Genomic DNA, 23,462 nt, shown 5'->3' with positions numbered 1-23,462 from the left:
TTCAGAAGTAAAATTAAAATATTCCTCCAGGGACTCCTCGGTGAAATGAAAATTTACTTCCTGATCTGTTTCATGATAGGACAATCTCTCCCAGGACATTTCCCTGGCAGCGGAGCTTGTATCGCTCTGTCTGGAAAAAGGAATTCTAATGAAAAATGGCTTCATGCAGCACCAGCTGGGGAATAATTCAGAGTCCTCTATTAGTCAGTATACAACAAGCCACATTTAATTGTAGCCTTGAAAAGCCCTTGTGGCCTTTAAAGCACAGAGACGCGTGGGCATCTTACTCTCCTTCAGACTCCTTTAAACTTTCAGTTGCTGACAATTATGTGTATATGTAGATTTTCTGAAGATGGTTTTGAATCCTCTGGAGAGCAAAGATCACAGACTTTATATTGGCTATTTTTGTACCCCAAAGGCCACTAGGGAAGGAGGAATGCTCTGTGTTGTCACAAAGTGTTGCTGGATTTGAATTTTAGTAATTCAGTCGTTTTTTTACTTATTTAGTAATAAGTAAAAAAAAAACTTAGTTTTTTTACTTATTTATTTTTATAGGGTGAACGTGCTCTCAAACATAACCTAACCTGCTAGCCTGCAGGGCTTATGGGGTATGGGATAACTCTTCTCAAGCCTCGATATGTGTATAGGAATGCTGACCCCACAGAACAGTTCTTATCAGAGACCTTTATTGAAAAGTAATTAAACCATTTTGAATTTGTAATGGTATTTGAACTACAAAGAAGCAAAACACAGTGTTTACTGAGGTTGATATTTGTACGGATGCATTATAGTAAAATGTCAACACTGACGTCAGTAGTGTGCTGGGCGCTCACATGTAAGTTTCCCATCCTGAACAGTTGTGAACTCATAGCTCATCTTGTTTCATCTGTAACATTTCTCACCCTCTGCCCCATTCCCTGCCCTCCATTGGATTACTTTGAGGACGATTTCAGATGTTGTATGGTTTTATCAGAACAGGATGTTATTTACTCTCCTATCAAAGAACAGTTCTAAGCAATGCATTTCATCGTATTATCTTCTTCCTAATTGTGTTTGCTGTAGCACAAGTAAAAAAAATTTCAGAATTTATTTGAAATATCAAAATATTTATTTTGAAACTCATTAGAAATTTCACTCAAGTCATTAATCCTCTCTGTTTGACACGAGTCATAGAGTTCAGATAAATGCCTCTGGGGTGTAGTCAGCTCAGTCCCTCAGTGTGGGTTCAGAATTTAAATAGGAAAATTGTAAATCATTCATGACTGCCTGGCTTAGTTCCTTCAAGCTTAGAGGCTAAGTATTTGTGTCTGGAGTTATCAGTGCTTGTGTAGGTACTGAGCTCTTTCTAGACCATTTTATAATTTTTGTTGTGAGGCAGAGGATAGAAATGTTGTGTGCATCCTAAACTGCAAAATGTGGTTCGGCTATTGAGTGTTAGTGTTTTGAGGTTTTAGAGATACAGCATAACTAGTGCGGTGCTTAAGTTAGCTCATGATTTCTCCTCTGAGTTTAGTTAAGTAGTGAATTACATATACTCAGCTAAAAAAATGTCTTTAATTCTGTAACTACTAGTTTGTTAGATGTACTGTATACTGTATATTAAGATCTGAATTTTGCCTTTTCTCTGACTCAGTATAGCTGAGTCTATGTGTTTGGGAATACTGTATACAGGAGTGGGCAAAAGTAGGTTTACATTTGTTTGTATGGGAAATAATGCAGTAAATAATAATGCAGGAATAACTGTGTTTGCTTACTTACAACTGCCAACTTACTTTTGCCCACCCCTGTGTTATTCTCACCTCAGTTTCCTATCCAATTAAAAGAGACAGAGAATAGTTGCTTATGCCACTTGATAATTATGAAGAAAAAATTATGTGGGGCAAAGTTTTGAAAACTGTATTCATGCACATGTCCATAAAGATTGCACATTTATATTATGTCAGTTTTATGCTAAAATCATGCAAGTTGTGCCTTTTATTCCTAATTGGTTTAAAATTTCCCCTTGGCTTTTGCTGTATCTGTGGAACACATTAGAGTTTATAAACTTCAAAAATTTTTGATATTACAAACGATAATAGAATCCCATAAATCGTAGCATCAAAAGGTACATCAAAGGTCATTGTGTCTAAATATCTACATCTTGGACAACTGGGTGTTTTATGTTTGGACAGTTAGACTAATGCCTCAGCCTCTCTGCTAGCGGTGCCTCTGCCTGTGTTCCTTTGTTGCCCCAGGTGTCGTACTCTGTCCCTCCTTCCAGCTGGAGTGCAGGTCTCGCTGCCCCTGAGAAGCTTGTGTGAGCTGTCTCAGGAGCGGGAAGCATTTGGACTTGTTTCTCTTTAGCTCCCACAGCATTCGGTTTATTCCTTTGCTCTGATGTTAACCTTTTTTCTCTGGTTTACTCTGCTTTTTAATTGTGAAAGAAATAATATAGGACCCACTCATCCAACAATTTCTTACCCCCAGAAGGGTAGCCACTCATACATTGATCGTTTCATATATTCTCTGCAAATTGCAAGCATATGTGTATATATATACACAGTATATGTACTTTTTATAGATTAATATAAATATGAATATCCTATGAATATACTGGTAAAAACTTGCCTCATTCTAACACTATAATCTTGGACACTTTCTCACTAGCACATGCATTTGGTGTCTGTAAAGTCTGGAAACAGGCTAATGAGTATAAAGTCAAATGATGTCCAAGTTGTGTTTAATTTGTAAAAAATAAACAAACAAACTGTGTTTCTAGACTTTATGAATACCTGGAAATCTACTTCTATAATTTTTGTACATTTATTTTTCTCAAGAATTTAAAAGCAATTTTGTCATTTTCCTAAAACTCCACCAAAATCTTAAGTGGAATTACATTAAAATTTTATATTAATTAAGGAAAAAGTATCTTTATGATACTAAATCCTTCCTCCTAGAGATGGGATTTTTTTTTTTTAATTCAAGCTGTGATTTTATAAACAAAATGTGTTTTTTAAAACAAAATTAGGTTTATTTAGTGACAATTATTGTTATGAATTACTTTACCCATTTCATGTCTTATTTTTTTTTAGTTAAATGGAAAACTGTGTTTTTGTTTAATATTTATATTTTACCTGGTCAGCTTAGTGAGTTGTCTTATTCTAATAGGTATTAGGTGGGTTCCTGTTTTTTGTCTCTGTAGCATCATGCTATCTGAAAAACGTCAGTATATAGAACATACATGGAATCTATGCTTATAGTTTTCCTAATGCTATACTAGCTGTACATTTATAAAATAAATCTTAATCTTTTAATACCTTTCTGAATTTGACTTGCTAATAGTCTACTTGGAAATTTTTTTTAAAGATTTTATTTATGTAATTTTAGAGAGGGAAGGGAGGGAGAAAGAAAGGGAGAGGAACATCAGTGTGTGGTTGCCTCTCATATATCCCCTACAGGGGACCTGGCCTGCAACCCAGGCATGTGTCCTAGACTGGGAATCGAACCGGCAACCTTTGGTTCTCAGGCTGGTACTCAATCCACTGAGCCACACCAGCCAGAGCTACTTAGAAAACTTTTAAAAACATATTTTTTATTGCTGTGTGGCTCAAAAGGAGAGATACCCTATTAGAATGTAAGGAGGAAGTAGCATTTGAGAGTCATTGAAGGAAGAATAGAATTTTCACAGTTGGACAAGAGTTTATATTCCAAGTGAGGAGAGCAATGTGAACAAAGTCAAGGTGATTGAAAAGTGCTGGAAAAGTAGAAAGTATTTCACTTTAACAGGTATGTGGGTTGTGTGTAGCTGTGAGTCAGGATCAGGACCCATGTCTCTAACTGCAAATGGAGAGTTATTCTCCATTCAGTATGAAATGAGAAGTCAGTGAGTGATTTTTGACTGAAGACTTTGCATTTGCACCCTGAAGCATCACAGTTAACTTTTTCTTGAGAAAAATGGTGATCACTATCTACATAATATTTCATAGCTCTTGGGAAATTCTTACTGAATTGTCTGAGATGGAAACCTGATTTCTTTTTTTCTTTGTTTTACTCGTATGCTATGTCCTTCATGCTTGGAGGAACTTGATGTTTTTCAAGATGTGACTGTATAATGAGCAAACAGTCTTTGTATTTTCTGTTGAAGTTAATTCATTTCCATACAAATGAAGGAAAGTGTAGTTTGAATATAGAATACCAGATGACCAACAAATCAGATGGTGATGAGTTGCTTAAAAAGAGTAAAGTTTTCTCTGACTTTCTCCTTCCTGGGGAATTTAATAACAGTGCTGCTTTTCTGATTTCATACAATAAGTCTTTTCTGTAATTAGGAAAATACAATATGTCTGGTGATACAATCAGCAACATTTCCAAAGCATGCCTTCGTAATGAAGACTATCAGTGAAATTGAATTACTTCTACCTCCTAAGAAGGTTACTTGTCATTGAATATATAAATCTATTTTCTGTTATGTAATTCACTGTTTTTTTTCCCCTTAGAAAAAGCATGGAACCATACCTATTGCTGTTAGATGCCATAAATTTTAAATAAAGTAATAGTAAATCAGATGTTTATTGCTCCAATTAAAATAGTTTTTAGAAACCACAGTACACTGTAGAGGTGCTTTGTACAGTCACTTGATTTCCCTGGCCATTGACATTGATTAATATATTTGAATAGGAAATTAATAAGCCAGTTAAGTGCTCATTTAATTTTCTTGTGAAAAAATCATTTAGTGGTGAAATCATGGGTATTACTCTGTTAGTATTTGGCTAATGATAAAAATCTTGGGTATGTCAATATAGGAAAAAAATAATAAAAAGCATATTATGGTATTAAGGAAGGGGAAATAGGTTGTTGGGAAGTGGTCTCTGTCCCTGTGGAGTTTATAATATAGTGGAAAAGGCAAAGAGCAAAGCAAGTAACTACAAATGCTATAGGTATGTTACAGATAGGAAGGGAAACGGGGCCTTGTGATGTTTTCACAGAGGGGTTAACCTGGTTTGTGGGCTGAAGAGACAAAATGAATTCGTACTTACAAATTTGGAGGAGCTAACTAGGTGAGTGACCGTTGGAACTGGAAGATAATAGATACTTTAAAAAGTCATTGGGAACGGCTAAGAACTACATTTATAGAGTAAGAAGAAATATTTCTATCCTAAATATTAAACCTAAAGAGTATTTTTACGCCAGGAGAACGCTCAGAAAAGTAAAAGCTATGTTGTTGATATATTTAGATCTAATTATCTCATTGATTGTCAATAGACATGGGAAATTTAGGCTTTGGGATTTGCTTTCTTCAAATTGTTATTGGAAGTTGTTGGGGAAGTAAGTATTTTGCGTAACCACAAGTGTTAAAATACCTGTTTTATAGGATTTTAAGAAGCAACCCAAATTCTTTAAAACTTGAGTTTTCAGGAAAAATAAAAGGAATGCCAGATTTTTAAAAATCCAAACCAGAAAAGGTTATGAAACAAAGCCTTAAAAAACTTGAAAACTTTGAGTTTCTTATGTAATCTTGAGTATAAAATACTGTTACTTGACTTACTGCTGTAAAAGGGATTCTGTCTTAATTTCTAAGTTTAACATGAATGGTCTCAGTCCTTTTCTTGCTTTGTTTTGTTTTTTGCTTTGCTTTTTGAATACTGCTTTAAATCAGGCATTTACTGGCCACGTACTCTGCGCCAGGCTCTTCTTTGCATTGATTTAATCTTCATACCTCATCTCTGGCGCTTGTGTGATTATGTCCATTTTATGGATGAGGACCCAGTGAGACACCAGAAGGTTAGGTATCGTAGTGATCTGCCAAAGGTGACACAGCTGATAAGTGGTAAAGTGAATCGGTAGCTTGGTATTTAGGAATCAATTATGTCTATAACATACTACATTTGTTTTTCTAATATTACCTTCTTTTTGTTTGTTTTCCAGGACTTGTTGATGTACCTATTACAGCTGGTCCAAGCTCTCAAATATGAAAATTTTGATGATATAAAGAATGGATTAGAACCTACCAAGAAGGATAGTCAGGGCTCTGTGTCAGAGAGCGGGTCAAATGCTGGAATAAACTCTGCAGAAATAGATAGGTATGACTATTTAGGGAGAGCATATGGTCAACTCTGACAGTTTCCTTCCTTTTCAAACTGTCTTCTTTCCATGTTCCCCAGGTGTGCCCAGCCCTAGTTGGTATTGAGTTTGAAGTTTTACCAGTGACTATGTCATGTGCACTCACAAAACACAGGGCAGTGTTTGCAGACTATGAAGTCAAACTGCCTAAATTAAAATCTTAACTCTGCCACTTACTATCTGTGTACACTTGTATAAGTTCCGTATTCTCTCTGTGGCCCCAATTACCCATCTTCAAAATGGGGATATAAATAATAACTGATCCTTAAGGGTTGTTGAAAGATCAAATGAGTTAATGCACATAAAGCATTTAGGAAAGTGTCGGGCATACAGTGCTCAGTGAGTGTTAAATACTGTTTATTGTTAGTGTAAAAATAAAATGAAGAACAGGGCATGTCAGCAAACTCAAATATTTTATTGTAAATTATATTTTTTGGTAGTTATACTAAAGAAATAGCATATTATTTGAATTAAATCAGCTAGTAACAATAACAACAATTAAGAACTCACCTCTTCAGTGACACCGTGAGGTAGTCTACGCACATTGACTTGTCACAGTAATCCACTAAGGTGGTGTTCATACCCCACATTTAGGTGTCTAAGACTTCAGTAGAAGTTAAGTAAGTGGCCCAAACTCTGTATAACTTGCAAATGGTGGAGTTAATATCAGATTCCCTGTTCTTTATACTTTGCCATTATGTTTTCCATAACAATCGTAAAATTTTTGAGATGAATAGGAACATTTGGGTAAGAACTTCGAGACCCAGTGATATCAGGTGTTTCGTGAAAAGTCACCAGAGTTGTTAATGACCAAATGAAATTTGGAAATAGGATTCTTTGAATCAGTCCAATTATTTCAATTATCACATGGGTTCAAGATTGTATTTCTGAATTTTTTTTTATGAAAATGCTGTTTTTCTTTTGTGTTTCATTTGGAGAAGAACTGAAAAACAGGAGAAAACATTTTTTTCTTCCCTAGGCTGCTTTATATATTTGTGTTGTTAAGAGAAGAGGCCCCTTGTGTCTTCTCCTACTGTCCAGTGGAGGCCTTCAGTCCGTAGTCATGCTCACTTACCTTACCTCATGCCACACAGAATGGTTTTTAGGAGTCTGCTTAAGATTTTATGGTAGGGTATAAACTGTAACCCAATGTTTCCCAGATCATGGTTTGCTGGTCACTAATTTGTGTATTTTTTTTTAAAGATAGTAGAGTAGGTAGAGGTGGTCTTTTGGGCAGATTTGTTTAAGAAATGCTGAAATGCTTATTTATAGTAAAATGGGCTTTTTAAAAAAAATATATATATATATGCTATCAATATGCAGACTGGCACATAAATCCCCATGAGGCTTTTACCCATATTCTTTGACTATGGAGCTTCATTTCCAAAGAACAATATGACTCTAGTATAGCCCAGAACACACTTTAGGAAGTTACACATTATCCAGACAAAATTGAGGTGAACTGTGCTTTAAAAAAAAAAAAAAGATGTGTGTCTTCTCTTCCAGACAGAATATTTGATGTATCAGTGACATCTCCTATTATTTTTTTAGCTCCCAAATTATAACCAGCCCTCTACCTCCAGTGTCTTCCCCTCCTCCTGCATCTAAAACAAAGGAAAGTTCAGACAGTGAAAATTTAGAGGTGAGTACAGAGCTTTTCAAGTTTCCTGTAGATGAAATCCTACCAGATACACATTTTATGGTGGTTTTTAAAGCATTGATTTTGATTAATAAACCAAATACTGCAACTTTATTAAATAACTTGTTTTATGATGCATGTTTATGACTTTTCCTCTCAGCAAAAAGTGCCAGATGATCATCAATTTGAAGCATTTTATTGGTGCTTTGGGTATATAAATGGATTCATATGCAATGTGAAAATAAACTGGCTTAAATATTTTATTAAAGAAGCTCAGAATATTTATTGTTAACATATCCACAAACATTACTGTAATTGTTGGTGTTTGTGATTACATTGTGGAAATGTATGACTTTGATTCTAAGGCTAATACATTACAAAACTGTTTTTAACTCATAGAAGAATTAAATCCTTTTAGATAAATAGGCCAACTTTTAAGGTAAAACAGGCCTATTTGGCTGGTGCTGCTCTGAAAAATATGTTTGGAACTGCATTTGCAGAAGCATTAGTATGTTTTGTTGAATTCTAAGGCTTCTAATTTGAGAAGAATCTTTCATACTCCTATTTAAAACACATGTTTGATATTAGGTCAGTTGATTTTTTAATATATTCAATATATGTATTACATTTAGTCAAAATTTATGAGTTACTGTTAATGATTGAAAGAATCTTGTTTTCATTAGTAACTGTTAACCAAAGTTTGTATGCTGTCTTAACCTTTTGAAGTAATAGAAAACATCGAAACAGGGATTTTAAACTGTAAGATCGTAGAATGCTTGGCGGAGCCCTTTAAACAACCATTCGGCTCCAGTTTAGTTGTTTTTGCCCTTGCAAAGCTAAGGTGCTGATGAATTGATTCAGTAATTCACTCGTTCACACTTATTTTTTGAGCTGTAATTATTTACGAGAAACTTTCTAGGTCCTGGGGATGGTATAGTCATAATCTTTGTCTTCATGTGACATACATTCTTGTGTTTGGGCAGATGATAGTCAATACTATTTATATATAATGGAAGAGAGAATATTTATTTTCTGTGGAGAAAGATTAATCAGAGAAGGATAACAGGGAGTGTTGGGGTGGGGTTAGCTGCAACTTCGAAAAGATTAAGTCAGTAAAGGCCTGTCTGAGAAAGAACCATCTTTATAAAAGATGAAGCAGGTGAGGAAACAGCCACGTGGTGGTCTGGGAAGAGCATTTCAGGCAGATGGAGCAGCGAGGATGGAGGCCCTAATACCAGAGCTTAGGTGTTGAAAAGCAGAGCCAGTGTGTCTGGCTCTGTGGGTTGAGCACAGCCGAGCATGGCAAAAGAGTGGCTCAGAGAAAGAGCAGGAGACAGTCATGCTGGGCCCTGTAACCATGGTCTCAAATGACTTCTACTTGGAAGTTGTTAAAATAATCCAGGTGAGATTCACTGGTGGCTTGAACCAGTGTGGTTTACATTGAAGATGGTGAAGAGGTGATTGAATTCTGAAATCCAATGTTCAGAATAGAGTTTAGCACACTACCTATCACGCAAAATTTTTAGGCTAAAAATAAAAGTAGGCTTTATATATTTCTTTTTTTTTTAGATGTTATTTATTTTTTAGAGAGGGGGAAGGGAGTGAGAAAGATAGGGAGAGAAACATCAGTGTACTAGAGAAACATTGATTGGTTGCCTCCCTCACACCCTCCAACTCTGGGCCCAGCCAGGAACTGAACCTGTGACCCTTTCACAGGTTGGCGCTCAATCCACTGAACCACACTGGCCAGGGAAGTTTCTATATATTTCTGATACTGTTTCTTTTTTGACTGATGATCATTTCTGTTTACACATCAGTGACTATGCCATTTAAGCTGTTTTGCCTTTTCTCAGCTCAGTAGTTCCTTAAAGGGTGCAGGTAATCCAAGCTATTCCAGAAATCAGTAGGAATTATTATTATGTTAAAAATGTTTTATTATTTATGCTTTTACATTTGTCCCAATTTTCCTCCCTTTATCCCCTTCCACCAATCAAACCCCTCTTCCCTTATCCCTACCTCGAATGGACTGATAATACTGCATCAGCAGCCATCGCCTTTAAGATACCTGTAAGCAGTTCTTAGGGATATCAGGGTGATATCCAGCAAAGCTGAATTCCCTCTTGTTAATCTTTATAGATAACTTTCTTGTCTCCTCCCCCACACCTGAGGAGTGTCTTGTTTGCTTAACTTTTTCTTCCCTGTTTCTCTTGGAGTTTCAGGAAACCACTAAGCATGGCTGGCCAAATGTTAAAAAATAGAAACTCAGTTAACCTCATTGCCCAAATGTGGTCATTTTTCATAAATTCCATGAAATCTTGAATAGAGGGCATATTCCCCAATTTTGGAGTACATCATTATTTATATGTCACTTGAGTAAGCTTCTGTACCCTTCCTGATTTTTTTTTAATGCCTGATCTGTTAAAGAATTAGGGTAAAATTATCCCTTGTATAATGGTGAAATTATCAAATTCTCTTTATCTTTCTGTTGGTGTTTGCTTTAACTATTTTGAGGCTATTTTATTAGGAACATTCAGGTAATGAATATTTTCTCACTGTTTAGTAGCCCTCTTTATATCTAATTATGATTGTTGTCTTAAAGTCTGGTTTGTCTGATACTAATACAGCTTTGTATTGATTAGTATTCACTGGTATGCTTTTTAGTTCTTTCGATATTTTGTGCCTTTTTTTTAGGTTTATCTTAAAAATGTATAACTAGGTTTTATTTTTTAATCAAGTTTAACACTCTTATCTTTGAACTAAATTTTTTTACCCCATTTGTTTTTATTGTGATTAGAGCTATATTTGGATTATTCCATTATCTTATGTGGTACTTTTAACTTTTTTATATCTTTTTTTCTTTCCTGTGTTTAGCTGGATCTCTTCCTTCCACCTCTACCCCCAGCTTAGGTGTCTATATCAATTCTTTTGCTGGTTAACATAGATATTTTAATATCCATTCTTTAAGTCTGGCATAATCAGCATTGCCCTTTTCTAAAACTGTACTCTACTTGTATGCAGTTTTTATTCATTGATTTAGTCCTATCTTATTTAAACCCCAAATTGGATAATATTATTGTATATAATCAATAATTATTTAGAGGCACTTACTTGTATCCTTATTCACCATTTTTTAGTATCTAAACTTCATTATGAGATCATTTTTTGCCTAAAGAACATTCTTTTGTTTTACATTTTTAAAATATTGTTCATCCAAATTGAGTTAAAAATTTTATAGTATGTGTTTCCTGCTTCACAACTGTTTTAAATGTAAGACTTCCCTATTTATGCTATGTAAACAATTTTTAATGAAAAGAACATAGTGTCAAACACATGTTTTCTATTTAAATTTTACATCACTGTATAAAAGTATAGTACCTTTCTCATATAGTTGAAGAAAAACTTTAGGCCTAGATTCATTCTGCTTGTTACATTCATGAATTCAACATTACATACTGGCTTTCTAATTGAGGAGTTTTCTTACTGGGCTCTTCAATGTAGCACTTTTATACTAAAGTGCTCAGGTTTTAGGTCTAAAATTGGAGGTAAGATTCTTGCCACTTCTGAAAGTACTGACATGCTCTTTTGTGATAACAACCTGTTATTAACTCTAGCTTAACTTTCATAAGTACACCGAAACTTCTAATGCATCGATTTCTACCCTTTTCTTTGTTTATCAGCCCCCTTTAGTATTTGCTTTTCTCTGAATACAGCTTTTATTCTATACCACATTATTTCAATCATTCTTTTATTAGTACCTTCAGTTCCCCTGGCAAAATCTTAACTCTTGATAAAGCAAATAATTACCTCATTTCTCTGTGCCTGAGTACTGCTGAAGAAAAGACCATCGCCAGCACGTTGGTGTCACTATGCATTCGTGAGCACAGCAGTGCCTGCCATCTTCCATTTCTCTGGTTGCGTTGCTGCCCCTGCCCTGCGGTGACTCCCTCATTCCTTCCGTACTCTGTTCTTTATGCTCTGTCTCCCAGTCTCCAGGTGACAGTTCTGCCTCAGACTTAATGTAAACAGGTAGAGACCACTAGGTAAAAATGGTTCCAATTTCTCATCACCAGATTTCCAGGCATGACTCGCTTTGCATCCTTTCCTTATGTTTCCTTACCCAGCAGAAATATAATTCTCTTTAAAGGTATGCTGTCTTCTTTTCCTGGTAGAAGTGTTCACATACGTGTTAATACCTCCCACCTTAAACATTCAGAAAGGAAAACACAAAACAAATTCTTCCCTGTTACCACATCCCTCGAAATAGCACCTTATTTTTTCACTTCTCCTCACGATCAGGCTTCTCCAAGGAGTTCTTTGTACCCCTGACTCTCTCCTTTCTTTCTGTCTGTCTTCAGGTCTTTAGCACATCATTCTGGCTTTGCATCCCATCACTATATTAAAACTTTCCTGAACTCATAAATGACTTTAATGTTTGTGGTTGTGTGTAGTTTTTAGTTCACCTCTGCAGTATTCAGCAAAGTAAAACACTCCCTCAAAAAAACTAGCTGCTCTTACGGTTTACACAACTCCATACATTCCTTGTTTTCCTCTTCTCCTCATTTGCTGTTCCTTCTCTTTCCTTTGTCTGTGCTTTTTCTCCACTGCTTGATACTTTTATGTTCCTCAGGGTCCTCTTCTATTCTCCATGTATACCCTTGCCCTAGGAAGTACTGATAAACCCAAATTTATATTTCTAATGCATTTCTCTCACCTGAAGTTTGAGATTCATATATCCAGATGATCAGCTTACTTGATGCCCCTTGTATATCTGTCAGTCATTTCAAAATACAACTCCCTTTCCCCACACTCTAGCCCATTCTCACCTATAATTTTCATCTGTGATGTAACAAGTCAACCCATTAATTTGGGAATCACTGCCAATTCCATTTTTTTCTTCCTACTTCCTCTTTACCAGCAATTCCTAGTAATTCTACTTCCTATGTATGTTTTAAAAATCTGTCTACTTTATCCATTTTCACCTTTCAGTCTTCTAGACTTCTGATGTCAGGTCTTGTAACTGAAGTCATTTTCATAAAACATAAATCAGATCATCTCACTCTCTACGACTTTTTGTTGAGTATCCATTGCTTTGAAAAAAAAATCATACTCAGTACTTTGACCTTAAAGGTCTTGCACACCCTGTCCTTTGTGTATCTTTTCAGCCTCCTATACTTTAGAGTTCACTCTGTTTTAGCCACATTGAGCCTTTGTAAACAGTGTTGTTTTGATCTTGTCTAAATATCAGATCCTCATCACCTTTGCTGACTTCCCAATCTAAATTATTTCTGTGACTGTTTCTGTAATGTCTGTCTTCTACACTCAATGTTAAGCTTTCAGTAGACAATGGACCCTGAACCACGACGCCCTTACCTCTTAGATAGTGTAGCCTGGGTGAGAATAACTATTTGATGGAGGGATAGAGGGATACATGGATGCCTGGAATCAGATCTGTGACGTGAGATGTATAGATGAAAACTGATGGGCAGATGCAGATTCTCTCATATTTTCTCCTTGTTAATAACTGACAGTAATATAACATATAAACATTTCTTTTCTTTCAGCAAGACCTTTGTACCTTCTTGATATCAAGAGCCTGCAAAAACTCAACACTGGCTAATTATTTATACTGGTATGTGAAAATAATTTTTTTTTAATTTTCTTACCAATCTGGCGGACTTCCCCTCCCCATACTATAAACATAAAGTCAGTTTAAATTAAGATATGAGCAATCATACCTTATATATCTAGCTGTTTTCCTTTACAGTTGTGTTCATGGAAATGTTTGTTAGCACCACTGTTTCTTTTCCTTTTACTATCCAGTATCTAAGATGAAATTGGGTAATGTTTTTTTTTCAATTTGATATCTGTTTGCTTTTTGTGGTATCTAAACAGTTTGATACTTCACTGTCCCTTAGCAGTGTGTATTTCACATTATTTACAAAAACATTGGAATCATACAGAAATGAGGAGTGGAGATTTAAAGTTATTTATTTTATAGATGAAACTGAGGCAGAGGCATGAAATAATTGAACTTGATACAACCAGCACTAGGATTAGATCATTTATCTAGTTCTTTGCCATTTAAAGGGTATTTTCAGTGACCTTTTCTCATCTGTCCCTGTGCAGTTAAACAGGACAAACATAAATACCTGTATTTTGCCAGTCTCTTGAGTTGAAGGAAAGAAACTAAGGCACAGAGAGGCTAATTGACTGTTTGAGACACAGTTAATATGAAGCATGGTTCCCTTTTCTGTCACAGAATTCTAAATTGTAAAAGACAAGAAACTTAAGCCACAATAAAATATTTTAGTTCAATTTAAAAAACTAGCAGTAGGATTAAACATTGTGACAGGGAAGCCTCACCCAGTTGTACTGAGCAAACGGGGACGAGCCAGCTGCTTGGCCCCACCCCAGGAGCCTTCCATACATTTGAGAGAACATTAGAAACTTCTGGACATACTTGATATTTTTTAACTATTGAAGTGATCTCTGATCTAGCCTTACCACTCAATTTACTATGTTTATCTAAACAGTACAAATGAATAGATACTCATTCTGGAAGCTCATTATTTTTTAAGAAAAATAAGGCATTTTGAGCTCAATGACAAAATTTTTTAAAATGCTGTCTTTACACTGATTTTTAAAAAACTGTCCAGTTGGTCAAATTAAGCCTTAACTTTCTTCTCCCACTTTCTAGACTTAATGTTATCGTGGATACTGCCTGGGTAGCAAGTAAATAGGTAACTGAATTAAAGGGCTCTTTACAAACACAGGTGCCCATGATTTACATAAACAATAAATAATTGCTTAGTTTCAGCCTTTATGGTTCTCTTTACAAATAATAAAACTGCTATCAGTTATCTTAACTAAATCTGTCATTTTTACCCCCTTTGGGCCCTGTGATTTTTTCTTCCTGTTGGCCTTAATGGGAAGAAAAATAGTTCTTGCTTTTACTTTAGCAGTTTAATATAATATTCATAAAACTACATTTCCCTCACAGTAAATTTCAGTATGTCCTCGAAAATATGCCCACAAAATGTTTTGGCTAGTTGTTAATCACCATTTTTACTTTGAAATATTTACTTAGAAATTCTCATATTACCAAATAGCAACTATTTCCTTTTAATGCAACCTCTTGCTTCCTAATGTTCTCCATATTCCAATCTGAATTCTTTACTGCATGTCTATTCACTGGTGTTATGAAAAATATTTTCTCATGCAAATCTAGGTAAATATTTTAAAGGAAATAAAAAAATGTGGGCATGTTGTTGTGTTTTTGAGTAGGTTCTTATAAGCCTCTTAGGTATTTTAAAATTAATATTTTATATTTTTACATCATTTACTAAGAATTTCTTTATAGGTATTTTTATTTTCTTGCACTTTTCATGGAAAAATGTTTTCTGGCTCAGAATTTACAGTCTAGAGTAGTTACTATTATTATTATAAGAGCTCTGTGGATATAGTGATCTGTGGTGTTTTAAAATTATGTATTCTTTAGATTTGCCCGTAGAGCAGATTTCACTGTAAGACACAAAATAAGCTGTGATAGAATCTTTGATCTCTTATTTCAAGTAGGAAGAGCTTTCAAACCATTCTGAAAGCGACCGAACAGTAGGAAATCTAATAGATGAGCAATTTGTAACAAGGCAACAGTTTCTGTTCAGAAAGACCAATTTGTTTTCTTGGTAGATAATAAACAAAATGCAATCCCAGCTCCCAGTCTTATAAACATTCCATCAAACTGAGATTTGATTTGTGGTTTTCCACTATATCTCTGATTTATTGAAGCAACGGTGTGTTGTGTCTATTCTCTGAGGAGTAATTGTTTTTCCCATATTTACAGTCTGCATATTACATACTCAGAAATACTCAGGGGAAAAGCTATTGATGTGGACTTCTGACTTTGGTAGACAGTGATTTTGTGACTGTAGGTGAGTGTGTGGAAAATAATTTCAAATAGTTGGTTTATAATGATTATTCTCTCCCTTTGAATATTGATAGAATTGTATAAAGGTATTAATCAAATGTAACAATTTAAATGTCACTAAGCTTACTCTACTACAGCATATGTATTAAGATACAAATTTTAATTGATTTGTTTTCTTTTGAACATTTTGAATTTCTGTTTTCATTTGTTCCCTTTCCAGTGATTCAAATGGGATTTTTGCTATAGCTGAATCCTTCGGGGCCTATTGTTGTACAGACAATCCTTTTAAAATGAATAGTGTCAATCTGTTAAGCCGCAGAGGGGAGTTAGTCTGGGATCTGTAAAGCATTGGGCATGAGGATCTATAAATCGTTTCAGTGTTTTATTTTTACAGCTGTTCCAGTGTGTTGAAATTAAAAGTAAACTTCAGATGCTTTGACATGTTTTTCAATAACTTTTATGACCTTTCAAGGTAATAAAGTTTATTTGCCCCACAAAACAAAATCGCCGGGAAACAGCTGGCCCACTGATACCGTCTTACAGTGGGTGCCAGACAGTTCCGTGGGCCGCTCTGCTTCAAGAGGACAGATTTCAAGGGAATACGTGGAGTGCTTTGTGGAATCTAGCTTGCAACTCTGAACAGAGAATTGAGAAATGATTCCAATCTACATTTTCTAGTCCTGATTTAAATTTTTCCTTCATATTTGGAAATGGCACTGCTATTTTTATTTTATATGGACTTTCTCTTTGCCACAGAATGTTGGCTTGAGTGACGTTGAGAGTGTGTGATACTTGAACCTGTTATCAGGAGCATCGGTCTGTACCCGCAGTCACTCCGACTCGGGAGCCAGTGTGTTTACCTGGTGGTCAGGAAAGCCCGAGCAGAGCAAGGGAGCCTGCGCAGTGTGGGCACCTGTGTTGCTCATTTGGAAATAAGTCTGCTGCATAAACACACAGGAAAATACGATCGAGGCAGTGAGGTCATACAGACAGTCAGGGACTTTAAAGGGAGAAAGATATAGATTGGATTTGAATCGGGCCATACTGACAGGTCTATAGTTTAGAATTACTGTCTGTCTGACATTCTTAGGTGGTGTCCTGAAATGATCAAACATCGTGGAATGCTGTGGATAGGAAATATGAGTTTGCCTTAACTGTTCTTAGCCTATTCACCTAGAACAGAGCTGTCCAGTAAAACTCTCTGCAATGTTGAAAATAACTTACAATGTTGCATATATGCACCCTGAGTGGTTGAAATGTGTATATTGTGACTGACAAACTGAATTTTTAAGTTAATTTAATCACAATTACTTTTATTTTAACTAGTCATATATTTCCTGTGACTCTAGAAAGCTTTCGTGATTCAAGAATGCCTTCTTGAGTTTTGGGTTTAGAACTCCTGTTGGGAACACGGTGTGGTGGATACAGTGTCATAGTGTAGTTCCTCTTAACACTTCACAGGAAATTCTAGTTTATAAAACTCTGGGAACTATTTCTGTCGGATAGTGATAAATAAGATAAAATGATTCAGCACAAGGTGTGTGAAAGGCTGTGCCTATTCTAGGAAGAGAAGGAGGTTGTTAAGCCTTGCAAAGCCTTCCTGAAGGAGACAGATGTGTTGGAAGGGTGGGTAGAACGTGCAGCTGGGAAGGGGTTCCTGGACGGCACTGCAGCGCAACCCGAAGCACAGGTGGCTGTTAGGGGATTGACCTGGCTGGAGAGTGAATGTGGACAGTTGGGCATAGAGCAAGTATGAACCAGGAGTTTGGGCCAGAAACTCTTAAAATAGTGGAAAAGAGGGAACCATTGATGCTTTTGTTAATATAAGTGGGACATGATAAAGGTAGTTTAAAAGAGAAAAATTGAAAGTGATTGTATTGGGCAATACGGAGGTTCCTTTTTGGAGTTGAAGAGGCCAGGTGAGACATATCTGCTGGTGGAGTCCAGACGGGGCTGGCTGTACAGAAGACCATTGTAAGAGGCATTTTACAGGGAAAAGTCAACAGGGCCCCATGACAAACGGAGGATAGATTGGGGAATGTGAGCGAGGTTTGGCTCTCGATGTACAGACCACGGATTAAACACAAAGCATCAGTGACAGCTTCAGGTGGAACTTGCATTCTCTGGTTTGTTTACAACCTCATTTCTCTTGTCTTGTATTCAGGTGATTCATACGTTTGTGTTTCCACCTGACCTTTGAGGAAACTTGCATTTATAAACCCTGCTACGAGAGAATTTGCGGCCCAGATGCCTGGAATATTCATAGTATCTTCAATAGGGATAGAAAAATAACTCATTTAGTGTGATAACATTAGTTTTATGCAGATTTGTTTAAAAATAACAAGCAATGCCTTTGAAAAAGGGCTTGCTGCTTGAAAATTGGGGTAGGCGAATGCAGAAGCAGGCTGCCTACTGAAATACGGAATTGAACCATAGTTGTGTTAAAAGGAATGCATATTCATATTTGAAAAATACCAACTTTGAGATAATGATTAAATCCATGAGATTGGAGTCATTTATTCAGTCAACAATAATATATTGAATATTATGAGCCAGGCCTGAAAGTGTTGAGGGTATAGTGTGAACAAGGCAGGTAAGCTCTCGGCTCTTGTGAAATTTACCTCCTACATGGCCAAATATACTTTTTCCCAGAAATAGTACAAAGGAAATAGGTGGCTGTGACTTGAGATTTGTGAACCACTATCACTGGACAAGGCTGAAAAGTTTCATATGGCCTTTAAAATAAAACAATGTGTTGAGAGTAAGCTTTGTAGAGCAGGAAGAATTCTGACCTGGAGGCCCAGGCTCCTGTGTTCTGATTTTAGCTCTAAAATTAACTAATTGCACCACCATGGGCAAGACACAACCCCTCTAAGTTTCACTGTTGATAAAATAAGCAAGTTGTTCTAGATCTGTGATTTCCAAACTATGGGTTTGGCCAAAAAGTTTGTTTAGTTTTTTCCAAACTAAGTCTCAGAAGCATTTAGTTGTCTTTAACTTCTTTGGAAACAATTTTGTTAGTTGTATTATGGCAGCTATAATATCAGAGTGCAATAAAGAAGATAAATTGCTGAATTTTTGTGCAGCCATTTTAATATTAAAGATGGAAGAAGATACATTTTTAGTGTATTATACTTTAATATTTCAAGAAAGGGAAAAATGCAACTGAAACACAAAAGATTTGTGCAGGGTATGGAGAAGGTGCTGTGACTGATCCAACATGTCAAAAATGGTTTGCGAAGTTTCATGGTACTATTGACATTTTGGCCAGATGATTCTTTGCTGTGGGGCTGTCTTAGGCATTGGAAGATGTTTAGCTGCATCCCTGGCCTCTACCCACTGGAACCCAATTGTGGGAGATAGCCAATATACTCAAAATATCCAAATCAGTAAAGTTATTGGTGAAAATAAAAACAGTTTGCATGACTTGAAAGTAACCTGGCAGCCAAGGAGAGGGGACTGGAATGCACAGGAGTGAACAATGACAACTTCACTGTTAACAGTCAGTGGGGGCGGTAGCTGCTGTTAAGTGAGCATGTGGACTGTTTGGCCATCACATTCAAGATGACTGAGCTAGTAAAGCAACAAAAGGGCATCAGATTTTGCATTAAGCTTGAACATTTCTCTATGGAAACTATTCTGATGATTTACAATGCAGCAAGTGCAGTGCAAATAAAAATGTGGCATAAACACGTCAAAGATGGCCGAGAACCTGTTGAAAGTGATGCATGTTCTGGAAGGCCTGCAGAACAGGCAGAACACCTGAGAATGTTGAACGGATAGAGGCTACAATCAACAAAGATGGGTGACTGACAGTGCAGGAATTAGAAGCTGATCTGGGGATTCCAAAAACTATTATGTTCAAGATTTTGATGCAGGATCTTGGCATGAACCATGTTGTGGCAAAATTTATATTGCAGCTTCTGCTACCAAAGCAGAAGGAACATCGTACTTTAATTGATAATGACGTGACTTAAACTGCTACCAATGAACCATATTTCCTTAAGAAGGTCATAACTTGGTAGGGGACTGAGATGTTATAGTCCTATGTGCAGTATTTCTTGTATCTGATATCTTCTTCAGTATCTCTTTTTCATATTACATGCCAGGTTACTTTCTGGAAAGACCTCATACATTACAATCCATTGACATCACCTTGAAGGTTCACAGTCTAGCATTTGTCATTTAAAGAAAAAATGTGAAACTTATTTTGTGTTAGGCACCTGTGTGCACCCCTGTGGCCATATGTACAAAGTTGTGACAGGAACCCCTGAGCACTATTAGTGGGATTGTAAGTTGGTGCAGCCACTATGGGAAACAGTGTGGAGGTTTCTCAAAAAATTAAAACTAGAACTACCATGTGATCCAGCAATTTCACTTCTAGGCATTTATCCAAAAATCAAAAGCACTAATTAGAAAAGATATATGCACCCTTATGTTCATTATGTTATTTACAATAGCTAAGATATGGAATGAACATTATTTACAATAGCTAAGATATGGAAGCAACTGAGATGTTCATCAAAAAATGAATTGATTCAGAAGTTGTGGTGTATCTGTAGAGATAGAGACACGCTGGAATATTACTCAGCCACAAAAAAAGAGTGAATCTATTTGCAACGACATGGATAGATTTATAGCAGGGGTCCCCAACCCTCAGTCCGAGGACCAGTACCTTTCTGTGGCCTGTTAGGAACCTGGCCTCCAGGGAAGCTTGCCTGAGCTCCTCCCCCTGTCTCCGCCCACTCCTCCCCTGCCCCCTCAGCCCACAAAGCAGGAGGTGAGAGGTGGTGAGCAATCGAAGCTTACCTGAGGCGCTCCACCTCCTGACCCCCCACCTGTGCCTCAGCTTCATCTCCTGCTCCCCACAACCCCCATCCTTGGAAAAACCGGTCTCTGGTGCCAGCAAGGTTGGCGATCGCTGACTTAGAGAGTATTATGCTAGGTGAACTAAGTCAAAGAAAGACAGATACCATATGATTTCACTTATATGTGAAATCTGAAGGTCAAAACAAGTGAGCAAGCAAAACAAACTCATAGATACTGAGAACACACTGATGATTGGCAGAGGGGAAGAGGATGGAGGGATGAATGAACAAGTGAGGGGGATTACAAGGTACCAGTGTCCAGTTATAAATGTCATGGGGATACATTGTTCAGCACAGGGAATGTAGACATTGATACTGCAGTACTGCATGGTGGTATGTTACTAGAATTGTTGTTGTGATCACTTTGTCGAATTGCTGTGCTATATACCTGAAATTAATATCATACAGTGTGTTGACTATACTTAAAAAAAAAGAAATACTGGATTAGAGGAGCTCTAAAATGTAATCTAGATCATTGCTTATATGATTGTATAATAGTATAAGCAGTTTAGGTTTAACATTTAAAATATCTTTATCTCTCCAGGACCATAATGTTATTATGATAGAAAAGTTTAAGGTTATGTATAGATTCTTGAGACATAGGGAGATTGGATGGGAAAGGAAAAATCAATTTCAAATTTTATTCATCTTTCAGGAAAATGTTAATGAAGGAAATAGCTTCAGATGGTTTTCAGAATGAGAGCCTTAAGTAATACCAAAAGAATAACATGGACTGTGGAAATATTCTTGATCTTGGGTCACTTAGTAGATGTGGGAGCGTAGGTGACTTCTGAAGGTGTTAAGGCTCTATGTCAGCGATTTTCAGCCTCCTTCAGTCTTGTGGCACACGTAAACTAATTACCATCATTCTGCAGCACACCAAAAAATATATTTTTTGCTGATTAGACAAAAAATAGGTATCATTTTGATTTTCATTGACACCAGATGACCGTTGTTGTGGTTGGCTGTTGTCATATTTTTATTTGACAGTCTAAGGGAAAAGAGGTCAGTACCCCTGACCAAATAGTCAGGTATTGCATGTTTTACAGTTTGTTGTGACACACCAATTGAAAATTAATGCTGTCTGTACTTTTTAAAGAAATAGGAGAAAATGTTTTCATACCAAAATTTTTAGAAAATCTAGGATATTGTGCAAATTAAAACATTACTGTTACTAATTTACCTTTTATAGATAGTTGTGTGTGTCGTTTCTTACATTTCTGCTTTTAGAAGAGTGATGATAACATCTCATTTCTCTCAATTATTTATGCAAATGTGAATTAACCTCTTAATGGAAAGGCATAAATATTTACAAAATGAATCTGAGCTTCATTTCGCGTCATCTGTATGACTAAACGTATTTTTAAGGTATGTGATAGTGGAATGTGAAGATCAAGATACTCAGCAGAGAGATCCAAAGACCCACGAGATGTACTTGAATGTAATGAGACGATTCAGCCAAGCTTTGCTGAAGGTAATCATTTAATGTGTGGGTTCAGAAACGGTGCCTGGACCAGATACAGCCTATTTTTGCCTGTTTTGGTATGTCCTCTGAGCTGAAAATGGTTTTTATATTTTCAGATGGTTGAAAAAAGTCAAAAGAAAAATAATATTTTGTTGTGATAGAGGAAAATTATGTGAAATTCAAACTTCAGTTTGATAAGTGAAGTGTTACTGGAACCTAGTCGTGCTTTTTGTTTTCATATTGTTTGTGGCCAGTTTCGCTCTGCAATAGCAGTTGAACAATTGGACTGCAAAGGTGAACAGGAAAAAAGAATTTCTTCATTGGCCCTTTATGGAAAGTTTGTTGATCTCTTATTTAATGAAGTAAATTTATCCATGGAACAAAAATACTTCAAAGCTTTGCCTTTTTATTTCTATCTCTGTTTAATATTTTTACTTTCAAAACTAGGTACATTCCTAGAATTTGGCAGTGGTTTTATTACAGCTAATGGTCCTACTGCAAATACGTTGTATATAACATATATTTTCCTTTATTAGACAATTTTTAGAGATCTGTAAAGCCATTTTTCCCTTGGTGTTTATGGACTCTTAAAGCAATGTCACAGTTCAGCCAGCAGAGGGTGTGTGAACAATGAAAAGAAAACTCACATTAATCTGTGGTTTATGGAAATATTTATTTCATAGCATCTTTTATTTTTGTTTAATACTTCATGTTATTAAATAATTAAATCACCTCTTACTGAACTCTTGGAAACTAAACTTTTATGTAGTTCTCAGAGCTCAGATTGTCTCTGCAGCAAACTGATGAGCAAATAGGCAGTTGGTCCTCCTGTCTAACCCCCAGTCCTGTCACTTAGATCTGTCACTCTGCGAAGAAGTCTCAGTTCCTCTGAACTCAAACTTTCTCATCTTCAAAATTAGGATGCCAATATTTGCCCAGCTGCAAATTTTGGAAGATTAAATGAGAAAAGCTATTTTGTAATATTTTATGAACTAGGAATCTCTAACCTAAGTCTTTATAGCATTTTGTTCTTATGACTTTTATTAAGCAAGCATGCAATATGTTGCTATTTGAGGGCTTTGCCCTTTTTGGGTAGATTTTTAGTCCTTGAAGATAAAATGGTTTCTTCCATATCCTTAGCAAATTTCCGAAGACATAAGTGTCTGGATATTTATTGAATCAATGAGTGAATGCATTTTGGGTGAATGAATTCTATCTTGTCACATGGTTATATGTGAAAAAAGTGCTGTTTTTGGTAGATTCTGATATTTGCTGAAGACTCAGATGATATTTCAACTATAGAAGAGTTGGTTGTGTTTAAGATAACAGGAAGAGTTGGTGGTATTTAACTAAGATAACAGGCTTCTCATTATCTCTGAATCAAGATGATTAATCTTTTTCAATTACAATTTGTATTGAAGTTTGAAGCTATTAGAATAAATAAAGATCGCCCATGCTATTAAA

The 23,462-nt window shown here is 36.1% G+C and overlaps 1 protein-coding gene across 1 annotated transcript in view; it reads left to right on the top strand.

Moving 5' to 3' along the window:
• Positions 1–23,462, top strand: part of PIK3C3 (phosphatidylinositol 3-kinase catalytic subunit type 3) — a 107,447-nt gene that overhangs the window by 41,213 nt on the left and 42,772 nt on the right. Inside the window, exons 11-14 of the mRNA XM_028524375.2 lie at positions 5,905–6,059; positions 7,651–7,741; positions 13,300–13,367; positions 21,902–22,007. Coding sequence (XP_028380176.1) covers positions 5,905–6,059; positions 7,651–7,741; positions 13,300–13,367; positions 21,902–22,007 — 420 coding nt within the window. The remainder of the gene's footprint in view (positions 1–5,904; positions 6,060–7,650; positions 7,742–13,299; positions 13,368–21,901; positions 22,008–23,462) is intronic.

The sequence above is a fragment of the Phyllostomus discolor genome, chromosome 9 (assembly GCF_004126475.2).
Source record: "Phyllostomus discolor isolate MPI-MPIP mPhyDis1 chromosome 9, mPhyDis1.pri.v3, whole genome shotgun sequence".
In the NCBI taxonomy this organism is placed as follows: domain Eukaryota; kingdom Metazoa; phylum Chordata; class Mammalia; order Chiroptera; family Phyllostomidae; genus Phyllostomus; species Phyllostomus discolor.
The sequence above is the reverse complement of the archived record's forward strand: the minus strand, read 5'-3'. Positions and strand labels throughout refer to the sequence as shown.